The 12,695-nt window shown below is 44.2% G+C and overlaps 1 protein-coding gene across 7 annotated transcripts in view; it reads right to left on the reverse strand.

The window, feature by feature from the left end:
* Positions 1–479: 479 nt before the first annotated feature.
* The window catches only part of LOC106589748 (gamma-adducin), a 150,646-nt gene continuing 138,430 nt past the window's right edge, over positions 480–12,695 (reverse strand). For 4 of the 7 annotated variants that reach the window (XM_045707977.2, XM_045707984.2, XM_045707988.2 and 1 more), the window contains 8 exons: positions 12,363–12,539; positions 10,327–10,569; positions 8,040–8,156; positions 7,731–7,817; positions 7,168–7,188; positions 5,911–6,034; positions 4,562–4,654; positions 480–3,507 (listed from right to left, as the gene is read on the reverse strand). In XM_045707977.2, the coding sequence (XP_045563933.1) occupies positions 3,257–3,507; positions 4,562–4,654; positions 5,911–6,034; positions 7,168–7,188; positions 7,731–7,817; positions 8,040–8,156; positions 10,327–10,569; positions 12,363–12,539 (1,113 nt within the window). In that variant the 3' untranslated portion in view covers positions 480–3,256. The remainder of the gene's footprint in view (positions 3,508–4,561; positions 4,655–5,910; positions 6,035–7,167; positions 7,189–7,730; positions 7,818–8,039; positions 8,157–10,326; positions 10,570–12,362; positions 12,540–12,695) is intronic. The other 3 variants (XM_045707994.2, XM_045707993.2, XM_045707995.2) reach the window with 3 other exon arrangements.

Below are 12,695 nucleotides of genomic sequence, written 5' to 3' on the forward strand. Positions count from 1 at the left end.
GTCAGTATAATGTCTGGACATATGCTTCTGGCCTCCAGGTTTTACACTGAAGGGGATTTTGCATAATTTGACAGTTGTTCATCTTTCATATGGACTATGTTCTCTATATATCATTGAAACCTGCATAATACGTGTGTATACTGGTTTTGTATTTACAGGATAATATCAGTACACCGAGCAACAACTTTCAAAAACCGTACAATATATTTGATTGCATCCCCATGTGCACACTGGATCTTTTCGTTTATGAGTTAAACTTAAAATGATTGTGGATGGATTATGTTCAACATAAAAACAGACAGTTGGAAGAATGATACGAGTGTTTATGAATGTGGATTGTAGATGATTATGGGGTGATTTTTGCGGCAAAATAAATTGGATCGGAATTCAATTTCTTTTGGCACTAAAATGACTCCATAAAAGGAGTCCGCCACTTCAATCAGTTTAACAAGACATGGAAATGAAAAATAAAGCTTCCGTTTCTTAAAATACAGTTTTATTTTGTGAATTTACACTGATTAGCAACACATCTGAAAGCAACTCCATTATAGAAGAACCATTTCTAATAGGATTTTTGTTCATTACTTGGCTCATTACTTGCATGCTAAAGCGATCCTTTCTTTTTTTATAAACAGAAACAAAATGGTGGACAGAGGCATTAGTTAGTAAAACAAAGGTGCAAACGGTCGGTAGATGGGAGAGAATAGGAAATAAAAGAATGCAAACGCAAACTCAATTCATCTGAGAGCGGTTTGTAAACGCTCGTACTGTAAATGGTTAATAAGGAAGGAGAAACCTAGTACTTGGTAAATGAAAAAGACTGAACTGAAAACCTGTCTGATACAAATGGAAAGATGAAAAATAAGAACTGTGTCAAAAAGGAGAAATGGTATGAAAAAAAAGGGTACAATTGTGAGTAATTCTAAAAACGTGGTGTTGTCATAGTTCTCCCTAAAACCCCACCCCACACATACACTTTTACATGTTCTAAAACTCACACACATCAACCCTTTTCCCAGCTGTTCATATAACTGTGAGACCAAAAAGCTCAACTCTGCTCTGAGACAGATGATAGGGCTATTTACACAGCTAAAGAGGTGCCTCTCTCCTTCCCTCCTTTCATCCCCCTCTCCTTCTCTTGCCCCATCCCACTCGCCTTCCCTCCTTTCATCCCCCTCTCCTTCTCTTGCCCCATCCCTCTCTCAGTGTTCCAAATCCAATAGTTCACATTGCTAGCTGGGATATTGGTACATCTGTATATGAACTGTATGTCTACATGCCACTTAGAAATCATGGAAGAGTGATGACTATCTTCTTGAGAAATAACAACACGAGTTCCAGTTTCCACAACCGACAACGTCGTGAAAGGAGCTGTTGAGATGCAAATAAAAAGAGAAACTAAAGAGAGAGGCTAAAGAGGCTACGCAAACAACGTCTAGGCAACTATGAGCTGTCAAAGTGGTCTTATGAGCAGTCATAGGCATGACAAAGGGGCGACTTAGAGGCCTAATGACAATCCGGGGAGCACTCCTGCTAAATTTGATGCCCGGGTGCGGGCAGGATAAGATTCTCAACCCTTGTCTCATGATTTAAAATATAGGAGAAAAATATAGTATATGGCTTTAAAAAAAAAAAGAAAATCACACACAAAATACACACCATAGCAACAACGGCACCAGTTCCACGCTCAAGGCCCATGATTTTTATTTTAGAACTGAAGATACTTTTTGTATTTTGGGACCAGTTTTATTTATTTTTTCAAGCGTGACACAAATCTATATATTTTTCTTCTGAAACAACTCACTTTCCACAACCTAAAGTGTATCTTCCGTACTCTGCTCCTGCTATCTACTTTCTTGCTTCTATAGATTCTATTGGTTCTTCTGCTTCTAGAATCTCCTTCATAGTAGAAACCACCAGCAACTACATTGTGTTATAGTCCTACCACAGTAAAAGTGCAGCACAATAAAATACAAAATATATAGTTAAAAATCTATACCCAACATATCCAGTTTTCATATATCTCAGTTATATAGTATTTTTTTGTAATCTGAACAAGAATATAATTTGAGAGAAACCTGCAGGCAACACTAGAGCAACGTAGTCAGCCATATAAATTCAGATTCTTGCAAAAACATGCGTAACATCTTGCATTTCTCTGTAAAAGTATAGAAATGAGCACAAAGCTGAGTGAGATGACTACTACCAAATTGTGTTCAATTAAAAAATCTAAAATGTAATATATTTAATGAGATGACATGTTTTTATGATCTAAATGAGATTTAAAAGTATATAAATGATGATTCTTCACTAAAACGTGATTGTTTTTTTATTCCTTTTAGTTTGGCAAAATAAAAATGAAATTATCAAGAGGAGAGGACAATAAAAAATTCTGTGAGTTTAGAGTGAATCAGCAGCGGTGAACAACTGAGATGAAGGCCGGAGGTCGACTAGAAGAGAGCTAGGTAATGTAAATATAGATTCACTTTTAACAGAAGGTGAGAGAGGAGGAGGAGCAATAAAAAGAGGGATGAAAGAGAAAAACGAAGCAAGAGGCAGAGAGTGAAAGAAAGAAAACCTGTAAATTTTAAACCATCTCAAACCAGTTTTCCAGTCTGACTATTACTTTGTGGCCTCTCTGATTTCAGTCCTCTATGTATTGAAGCAGACATCATATGAGGAGAAAATCTAAGCGAAAAGAACATGGTGGTTGTTATGGTTACCATAAGGGCGTAAAGCGTTTCCGTACGCTAGCTAGTCACCATATTGTGCAGTTTAATAATACCACTGATGCATATCTAGACCCGCCAGTGTCGGCTGGAGATTATGAAGCAAGGAATATGATTGGCTGTTTCTAATTCCATAATCAACAATTAGCCAATGGCAGAGAAGAAATAACATAATCAGCCAATGGCAGTGAATATTGAACATGGGGGAGGAGTCAGTTTTCCAGAATCAGTTGTTGCAGCTTTATCATTTTAATCCTCGCCTTTCCAAATCAATGAGCCTTCACTTCTAGGAAGAGAATCCTCAACTCATTTCATCACTTTTCGCGCAAGTCTAAAAAATGTTAACTTAAAAGAACAATTTGTTAAAAAATACAAACAAAATAAAATCTTTTTTTTTTTTAAATGACAAAAGAGGACACTGACAAAAACAAAACTAAAATAAAAACAGACAAAAAAATAGGAGGGGTCCCCTCTTTCTTCTTAAACTGTATAAAGGCTTTAATATCACTCCCGCCATCTCTCTTTCTCTAGGCCTCCATTTTCTCTTTCTTTTTGTTCTTCTTGAGGAAGGAGGGAGTGCGGAACTTCTTCTTCTTCTTGTTGGGGGACTTGGAGGGCGAGCTCTCGGGGGAGAGGGCGGAGTCTTCAATCTTCTCGCCGGTGTGGACCTTGACCTCAATGCTCTCCACGCTGGTGGTCAGCTGACTGACCCGTTTGCTCAGCTCGTCGTTCACCTCATGGTCGCCGCCGTCCTTGCCGTTCTGCATCGTGTGGTTCTCTGGAAAGAGCAGCGGAGAGGGGTCAGAGGTCAGACAGGGTAGAACACCACCAACCACAACAACAAGAAACCTGATTCTGTGTATGCTACAGGCCTGTATACTATGTTTTGACCACAAAATATGTTCAGGTGCTACTATGGATAACTTTTCCAAATTCTCAGAAATCCTGGTTGGACGACCCTGGAATCAGGAAGGAATAACCAGGCAATCTGGGAATCTTCCGACCGGGATTTCTGGAAAACCTGGGAATTTTGGGGAAATTTCAACCCTAGGTGCTGCATTTACCATGAACCAAGAGCAACCTAGGAGAGGATGTCAACTGATGTCCCCTACCCTATCTGAAATCTGTCATTACAGTACAGCTGGTGTCTGTTAACTAATCAACACAAGTTCAATGAACACCTTTTTCAACAGAGTGCATTTCACAGCCAATGTTAATGTGACCGTGACTATGTGCTGTACGGGGATCCAGTTACCACAGCGAAGACTGTTCTTTACAAGCACTGTTCTGTTACAAGATCATTTCAATGTATTACAATGAACCAACGTGTGACATCATAAGAGGTTGTTGAGCAACAATCGACCCGACTTGGCCCCCACAGGAGAAGAACTGGTTGACTTAAGTCAAAAACTGGGTCACGAATTGTGTCGCCCGCACACACATGGAGCAGTTTGCTGTGGGGAACTGTGTTGATGGCTACTCTAGTGTTCTGTAGTTACGTGGTGTTGGTGTTTGTTGTTCAAAGGGACAGGAAGTAGTTACTACAGGAAGTAAAACTGAGTCATTGTTACTTATTAAGAGGAAGTAAGACACTATAGAATTGGTACTGATTAAACATAGTAAAGTTGATTTCACAATAGCAATGTAGTAGGTTTACATATAACTTTGTATCTATTATAACATTTGAGGTAAAAGTGGAACCAAAGGAATGTAGAATGTGTTTTTGACATAATAAAACACAGCACAACCTTAGTAAAGCCTGTTCTGTTGAAACGCACACAAACAAACACATGAACACATTTCACAACATTCTCTCTCTCTCTGTGGGATACCTTTTTTAGCTGGAGTTATTTGCGGGGACTGAGTTTGGGACAGAGACTGAGAGAGAGTGGAAGCGTCGTTGGAGGTTAGGTCGTGCTCGTCATCTGCAGGAGGGGGTGAGGGGTTGGGATGAGGGTTGAAGGGGTGGGAGTAAGGGGTCAATGGGTGAGGAGGGGGTGAGGGATTGGGATGAGGGTTGAAGGGGTCAGGGGGTGAGGAGGGGGTGAGGGATTGGGATGAGGGTTGAAGGGGTGGGAGTAAGGGGTCAAGTGGTGAGGAGGGGGTGAGGGATTGGGATGAGGGTTGAAGGGGTGGGAGTAAGGGGTCAAGGGGTGAGGAGGGGGTGAGGGAGTGGGATGAGGGTTGAAGGGGTCAGGGGGTGAGGAGGGGGTGAGGGATTGGGATGAGGGTTGAAGGGGTGGGAGTAAGGGGTCGGGGGGTGAAGAGGGGGAGAGGGGTAAGGGTGAGGGAGTGGGTTGGTAGAAGTAGGGTTGGGGGGGGGTGAGAGAGGGAAGTGAGGGTTTGGGGGTGAGAGATTAGTGTTGACACACATGTTAGAGGCAAACAGATCTGGGACCAGGCTACGTTGGGGTACATGGAATGTAGTGGTCGTTTTTTACCTCCAGTACATACAGTGAGGAATCTAATGGGTTAACGTGGTTCATTTAACCACCAGGTCATTCTCCTGGCCATTAGTAATACTATTAGTTTAGAAGTATACATCAGTGTCATTCCAAAAACCCATTCATTATCACAGTGGAGTTATAGCAGCAGCATTACAGACAAACAGTCATTCGTGAGACTATCAGCATCATAGTATACATAACAGCACATAGTATTACTGTGAGCACAGACATGCAGAAGAACATTCTAGAAGGAGCATAAGAACATTCTATAAGGAGCATAATATGGAATCCAGATTGGACTGGTGTAGAGTAGGTGGGGATACAGGGTGGATGGTGTCATGGCAACCGGGCCCACTCATACAGTGGGTGTGAAAACCTGCTGTGGGCCAGTCTGTCTGTTCTGTTGGCCGCCTTACTCATAGGATGGAGGGATGGTTCTGACTGCAAGATCAGGAACAACTCACTAAAAATGGTGTTGTGGCTTATCAAACGGGTTCAGCGACATCTGCAATCTGATTGGCTGAAATGGGGCTCCAAGCCATTGACAATTCCCTGTTATCGGACTGTCTATGGAAGTAGTAGCAGCTTTCACTGGAGTGGAATACTACTCATTTGACTAGTGTATAACATGGTAGATGACTGGTGTGTGTTTCTCTGTGGTTCTGTATGGGTGTGTGTGTGTTTCTCTGTGGTTCTGTATGGGTGTGTGCCTTCTCTGTGCGACTCTCTCTTACCACTCAGCCCCAGCTGTCTCTTCTCTATGTTCATCGTGTATTCGTCCATCTCTTTCTCAGACAGCTGACTGAAGGGGTTAGGAGGTAGAGGAACCATCTGGTCATCCTCTGATGCCACGTAGGGCTGGAGAGAGATAATGGAGCGAGAGAGAGAGGAGAGAAAGAGAGAGAGAGTGGAGAATGAGAGAGAGAGGAGAGCGAGAGAGTAGAGGGAGGGAGAGAGAGAGAAAGAGAGAGAGGAGAGATAGAGAGTAGAGGGAGAGAGAGAGAGTGGAGAGGGAGAGAGAGAGTGGAGACAGAGAGAGAGAGTGAGTGTAGAGAGAGTGAGTGGAGAGAGAGAGTGGAGAGCGAGAAGAGAGAGAGAGAGGAGGGAGAGAGAGAGGAGGGAGAGAGAGAGTGGAGGGAGAGAGAAGAGAGAGAGAGGAGAGAGAGTGGAGGGAGAGAAGAGAGAGAGAGGAGAGAGAGTGGAGGGAGAGAAGAGAGATAGGAGAGAAGAGAGAGAGGAGAGAGAGAGTGGAGAGAGAGGAGAGAGAGAAGGGAGAGAGAGTGGAGGGAGAGAGAGAGGAGAGAGAGAGTGGAGAGAGAGGAGAGAGAGAAGGGAGAGAGAGTGGAGGGAGAGAGAGAGGAGAGAGAGAGAGAGGAGAGAGAAGAGAGAGAGAGGAGAGAGAGAGGAGAGAGAGAAGGGAGAGAGAGTGGAGGGAGAGAGAGAGAAGGGAGAGAGAGTGGAGGGAGAGAGAGAGGAGAGAGAGAGAGAGGAGAGAGATGAGAGAGAGAGAGGAGTTAACATAGGATCAGACATAAGACTCCCCAGACTTTTAACATGGACAGATACATTGCTAAATTAGGACCAGAGTGAGTACACTAAGACATGGCAGTTCATCGTAAACCACAACACACACTAACACACAATTCAATAGAAATGGGCATATCACACAAACACACTCCAATACTTTCAAATGACTTACCAACAACAGGGAGAAACTATGATTCAGAGACACTGTCTAATATGAACACTGTTCTGTCACAACCACATCAGAACATGCACAACACACATTTGGTGACATAAGGAAGTAGAAAAACACTGGTCATTCATTGGTGGAGTGCACCATCATGCGTAAACACTCCATTTCACTCCCACCTCCAAAAACACACAAACAGTGATAATGTGACCTAACAGGACACCAACTGAAATGACAAACAGATAAAATGCACTAACACTGCACACTGTAGTATTCAAAAAGCCTGTAGAGACATTACCTTTACACGGACCGGCTGATCCTTCAACACGACATACACCATGTAGGGGAACAATATTCAATAAGTGATCAAATCTCACACTTATCAGTTTGATCTCAACTCTGACAGACAGAGACCTGGATTGTGTTATTTCCTTTTGCTATAAGATGATACCATCACCAAAATGCTGCCCAGAAGATCCAAAAGGATTAAGTTATTCACCAAAGTTGGCACTTTGAAGGACGGATGTCATTACAGAATCCCAGAGCCATAGAGATGTGTATTTCTGGTTCTAAACAATACATTAGCCCCACCTACTGGTCAAGGTTGGCAAATGCAATAACAAACAGCTAAGCCTATCTAGCCTGGATGATATGGTTTACTTAGCAAAATCCTCAAGGATGCTCACAGCTTACAGACTGCCGTATATACCCTATAATTCAAAAGACTGTCATATATTGAAATAAATATTGAAATATAATGGTAACCACTTTAGTTGTTGTTTATGACACTTATGGATGTACCACCAACAGGACTTCAGGTAAAGTGGTATATGGTTTTTTTCACACAGAGTTGCCACTCACCATTCGAGGTTCGTCCAATGGGATGCCTGCCAGGTGGTGAGAGCGAGGTCCGGACGTCATCATGTCGAATCTGTTCTGCTCTCTGATCTGTGATAGGACAAAACAGTGACATCACTTACAGCTACACAACCAGGAAGTGCATGGTAAGGATTGTGGTTCTGATAGGACGGTGGAAGGCAGAGAAGGAGCTGACAGAGAGGAGTTAAGTTGAAGTTGGCCTTAGTGATCCAGGGTCAGTTTTGCCTTTCTCCTACTGATGTTTATGGTAAAGATGTATGGAGGGTAGCTGATCCTAGATCTGTGACTTACTCGGTTTCTCCTCTCCAGCACCTCGCTAGGGTTGGTGTTCATAGGGACAAACTGATTGGGGTCCTCGATCCGGATTGGAGTGCCGCTGCTGTTGCCACCTTCCTCAGACTTCATCCACTGTAGAGAACAGAAAATACAAAAACATAGTCCAATCAGACAATAGACCAATCAGACCATAGACCAATCAGACAATAGACCAATCAGACAATAGACCAATCAGACCATAGTCCAATCAGACCATAGTCCAATCAGACCATAGTCCAATCAGACATAGTCCAATCAGACATAGTCCAATCAGACATAGTCCAATCAGACATAGTCCAATCAGACATAGTCCAATCAGTCTAGTTCATCCGGAGGGAAAGGCAGCCCAATTTTGATATTTTTCCCATAAATTGCTTTTCACCAATCAGAGCAGCTCTGAAAAGGATCTGATGTGAAAAGATCGGAAGTAATTGATCAAAAGACTGATTAGTGGAAAAATTGGGCTGCCTGTGTAAACATAGCCAAGGTGAACATGCTGGTATTCCTTTCTGAGTCATTATATGTGGTAATATCACAAAGATGTAATTCTCTAACATACCAGGAGAGGGCAGTCTAATATAAGGTTTCACCAGAATGTGGATCAGAGAACGTCAGATTGGCTCTTGACAAGCAACTGAGCTAGTCAGGACTAAGACCTGCACAACACAATGTGTAGACATGAACAGGGAGCTCTGTTTATGTGTGTTTATATAGAGTGTTAACCCTCCCTACAGTATGAGTACTGACCATGGTCCTGGTGTGTTTATATAGAGTGTTAACCCTCCCTACAGTAGGTGTACTGACCATGGTCCTGGTGTGTTTATATAGAGTGTTAACCCTCCCTACAGTATGAGTACTGACCATGGTCCTGGTGCATTTATATAGAGTGTTAGCCCTGCCTACAGTAGGAGTACTGACTATGGTCCTGGTGCATTTATATAGAGTGTTAACCCTGCCTACAGTAGGAGTACTGACCATGGTCCTGGTGTGTTTATATAGAGTGTTAACCCTCCCTACAGTAGGAGTACTGACCATGGTCCTGGTGTGTTTATATAGAGTGTTAACCCTGCCTACAGTAGGAGTACTGACCATGGTCCTGGTGCATTTATATAGAGTGTTAACCCTGCCTACAGTAGGAGTACTGACCATGGTCCTGGTGTGTTTATATAGAGTGTTAACCCTCCCTACAGTAGGAGTACTGACCATGGTCCTGGTGTGTTTATATAGAGTGTTAACCCTGCCTACAGTAGGAGTACTGACCATGGTCCTGGTGTGTTTATATAGAGTGTTAACCCTCCCTACAGTAGGAGTACTGACCATGGTCCTGGTGCGTTTATATAGAGTGTTAACCCTGCCTACAGTATGAGTACTGACCATGGTCCTGGTGTGTTTATATACAGTAGGAGTACTGACCATGGTCCTGGTGTGTTTATATAGAGTGTTAACCCTGCCTACAGTAGGTGTACTGACCATGGTCCTGGTGTGTTTATATAGTGTTAACCCTCGCTACAGTAGGAGTACTGACCATGGTCCTGGTGTGTTTATATAGAGTGTTAACCCTGCCTACAGTATGAGTACTGACCATGGTCCTGGTGTGTTTATATAGAGTGTTAACCCTCCCTACAGTAGGAGTACTGACCATGGTCCTGGTGTGTTTATATATAGTGTTAACCCTGCCTACAGTAGGAGTACTGACCATGGTCCTGGTGTGTTTATATAGTGTTAACCCTCCCTACAGTAGGAGTACTGACCATGGTCCTGGTGTGTTTATATAGAGTGTTAACCCTCCCTACAGTATGAGTACTGACCATGGTCCTGGTGTGTTTATATAGAGTGTTAACCCTCCCTACAGTAGGAGTACTGACCATGGTCCTGGTGTGTTTATATAGAGTGTTAACCCTCCCTACAGTAGGAGTACTGACCATGGTCCTGGTGTGTTTATATATAGTGTTAACCCTGCCTACAGTAGGAGTACTGACCATGGTCCTGGTGTGTTTATATAGAGTGTTAACCCTGCCTACAGTAGGAGTACTGACCATGGTCCTGGTGTGTTTATATAGAGTGTTAACCCCTGCCTACAGTATGAGTACTGACCATGGTCCTGGTGTGTTTATATAGAGTGTTAACCCTGCCTACAGTATGAGTACTGACCATGGTCCTGGTGTGTTTATATAGAGTGTTAACCCTGCCTACAGTATGAGTACTGACCATGGTCCTGGTGTGTTTATATAGTGTTAACCCTGCCTACAGTAGGAGTACTGACCATGGTCCTGGTGCGTTCGTCCACGGCCGCCACGTTAACCTTCATGTAACTGTTAGGGCTGTTGAGCCAGCGGGTCTTCTCCCTGGCCTGTCTCTGCTGGAGGAACTTAAACGGCAGCCGCGCGGCGCCCTCCTCCTCCTCGAACATGAACGCCGTCACCGTGGCCGGGATCTCCACGTCGGACTTGTGCCGAGGCTTCTCCCGAATGATGGGGTGGCGGTAAGCGTAGCCAGTCCGGTAGCCCTGTGGGGAAAAAGATACAGAAATCAATCAATCCATTAGACGTCATGTACATAGTGCGTTCAGTCCGGTAGCCCTGTGGGGAAAACAAACAAATGACAGAAATGTCCACCTACAAATAGGATTCCGTTTTGTATAGTACTTATTTGTCACAAAGTTTCTAAGTCCCTAGAGAGGTAAAAGTGGTAGGAAAGAAGACTCTTTAGTAGTGGAACAAAATGTTTTCAAGCTTTTGATCTCCCCATTCATCTAGAGTTCATTTTCAATAGTGCAAGTCATCTCTGTAGAATCTTCACTACATAGGAATGTAGTTCTTGTCTCTGTCCCACCCTTATTATTTGGACACAGCCCTGGACTCAAAACTATCGCCTCTGTCCACTAAGGAAAACGGAGAGAGAGAGAGAGAGAGAGAGAGAGAGAGAGAGAGAGAGAGAGAGAGAGAGACAGTCTCCGGCCACTATCCCATGATTCCTAGCTGTGGGAGAATTGAAAAACGATGAAGTGCAGCCGGAGGGGTTCCTGGCATCCATGGACAATGGAGTGTGTTCAGATACTTCCTGTCTCTTTCTCCCCCTCTCTCTTTATCTGTCTTTCTCCTCTCTGTCCCTTGCTCTCTCTCTCTCTCACCCTGTATAGCGCTTCTCTTCTCTATCCATGACTTAACTCTTTCTCTTTCTCTCGTCCTCCCTCCTTTTCATCGATACCAGACTATCCAGTCAGTGTCAATCACATATAGACTTTAACCAGGTGTTCGGAGACCAGACTCAACCTTTCAACTGGACTCAGGAAACACAGACTCAGAATCAGATGAGGTTCTTGGCATGCAGCTTCCTCTCCATATCAGAGGTATATGCTGTGGTGTTGTGAAACGTGTTATTCCGGTATATTCTGTACTATAAGAAATAGTATTTTTACGAGGTGTGAGACGAGACTATGTGATAGGAGCGGTCCCCTTCAGACAGCTACACAGACCGTTGGGTAATGACTCTCCAGATGCACTACATAGAGGACAGAGGTGAGAAGGGAGTAGACAAAAAATTTGAGAAGCGAGACTTGGGGAGACAAGAGAGGGAGGAGAGGAAAGAGGTGAAAAAGACAAATAGGAGAAGGCAAGAAAGAGGAGACGAGAGAGAGAGTGAGAGAGAGAGAGAGAGAAGGGAGAGAGAGAGAGAGAGAAGGGAGAGAGAGAGAGAGAGAAGGGAGAGAGAAGGGAGAGAGAGGGACCAGTTCCAGCAGGGCCAAGACCATAGATCACTGACCCAGTCCCAAGTCTACAGGGACCAGTTCCAGCAGGGTCCAGACCATAGATCACTGACCCAGTCCCAAGTCTACAGGGACCAGTTCCAGCAGGGTCCAGACCATAGATCACTGACCCAGTCCCAAGTCTACAGGGACCAGTGATGTAGTGTACTTTATGGAGTGACAGATCCAGTTGATGACCCAGAAACAGTAATGACAGAGGAAATGAGGACAGGATTGTACACTATATGTTGGATGCCAAGTCATTGTCCTTGAATTCCATTTCCCTGTTAGTTACACAACCTGGAGGTCAGATGCAGGAGGGGGGCTCCTGGGACAGGGCCAGCCCAGCAGGTCAACTCATAGCCTGGGTAGCGTGGGTGGTAGCCCCGCTTCCTCCCATGACCTTGGTGGCTAGTGCCAACTGGACATATGGCATAACAAGGAGTCACTGTCACAGCAAGGATATTATACAGTAATGTAGATTACAGTGTGTGTGTGTGTGTGTGTGTGTGTGTGTGTGTGTGTGTGTGTGTGTGTGTGTGTAAACCACTCACCAGGTTATCCAGCATCCTCATGAGAGATTCAAACTCCAGCTCTCCCACCTTCCACTTGTGTGGGCTTCCCATGTTGACAGACACTGCATCGGCCACCGCATGGGTCCGAGACTTATACTTCTCAGCATCTAACACAATCAGGTTGTCTACGCTGCCAGCACACGAGATCGCATTCACCTAGAGAGAGACGGGGGGAGAGAGAGAGAGAGAGATGGGGGGAGAGAGAGAAAGAGACAGATGGGGGAGAGAGAGAGAGAGAGACAGATGGGGGAGAGAGAGAGAGAGAGACAGATGGGGGAGAGAGAGAGAGACAGATGGGGGAGAGAGAGAGAG

This window comes from Salmo salar, chromosome 02, assembly GCF_965601325.2.
Source record: "Salmo salar chromosome 02, fSalSal1, whole genome shotgun sequence".
Classification (NCBI taxonomy): domain Eukaryota; kingdom Metazoa; phylum Chordata; class Actinopteri; order Salmoniformes; family Salmonidae; genus Salmo; species Salmo salar.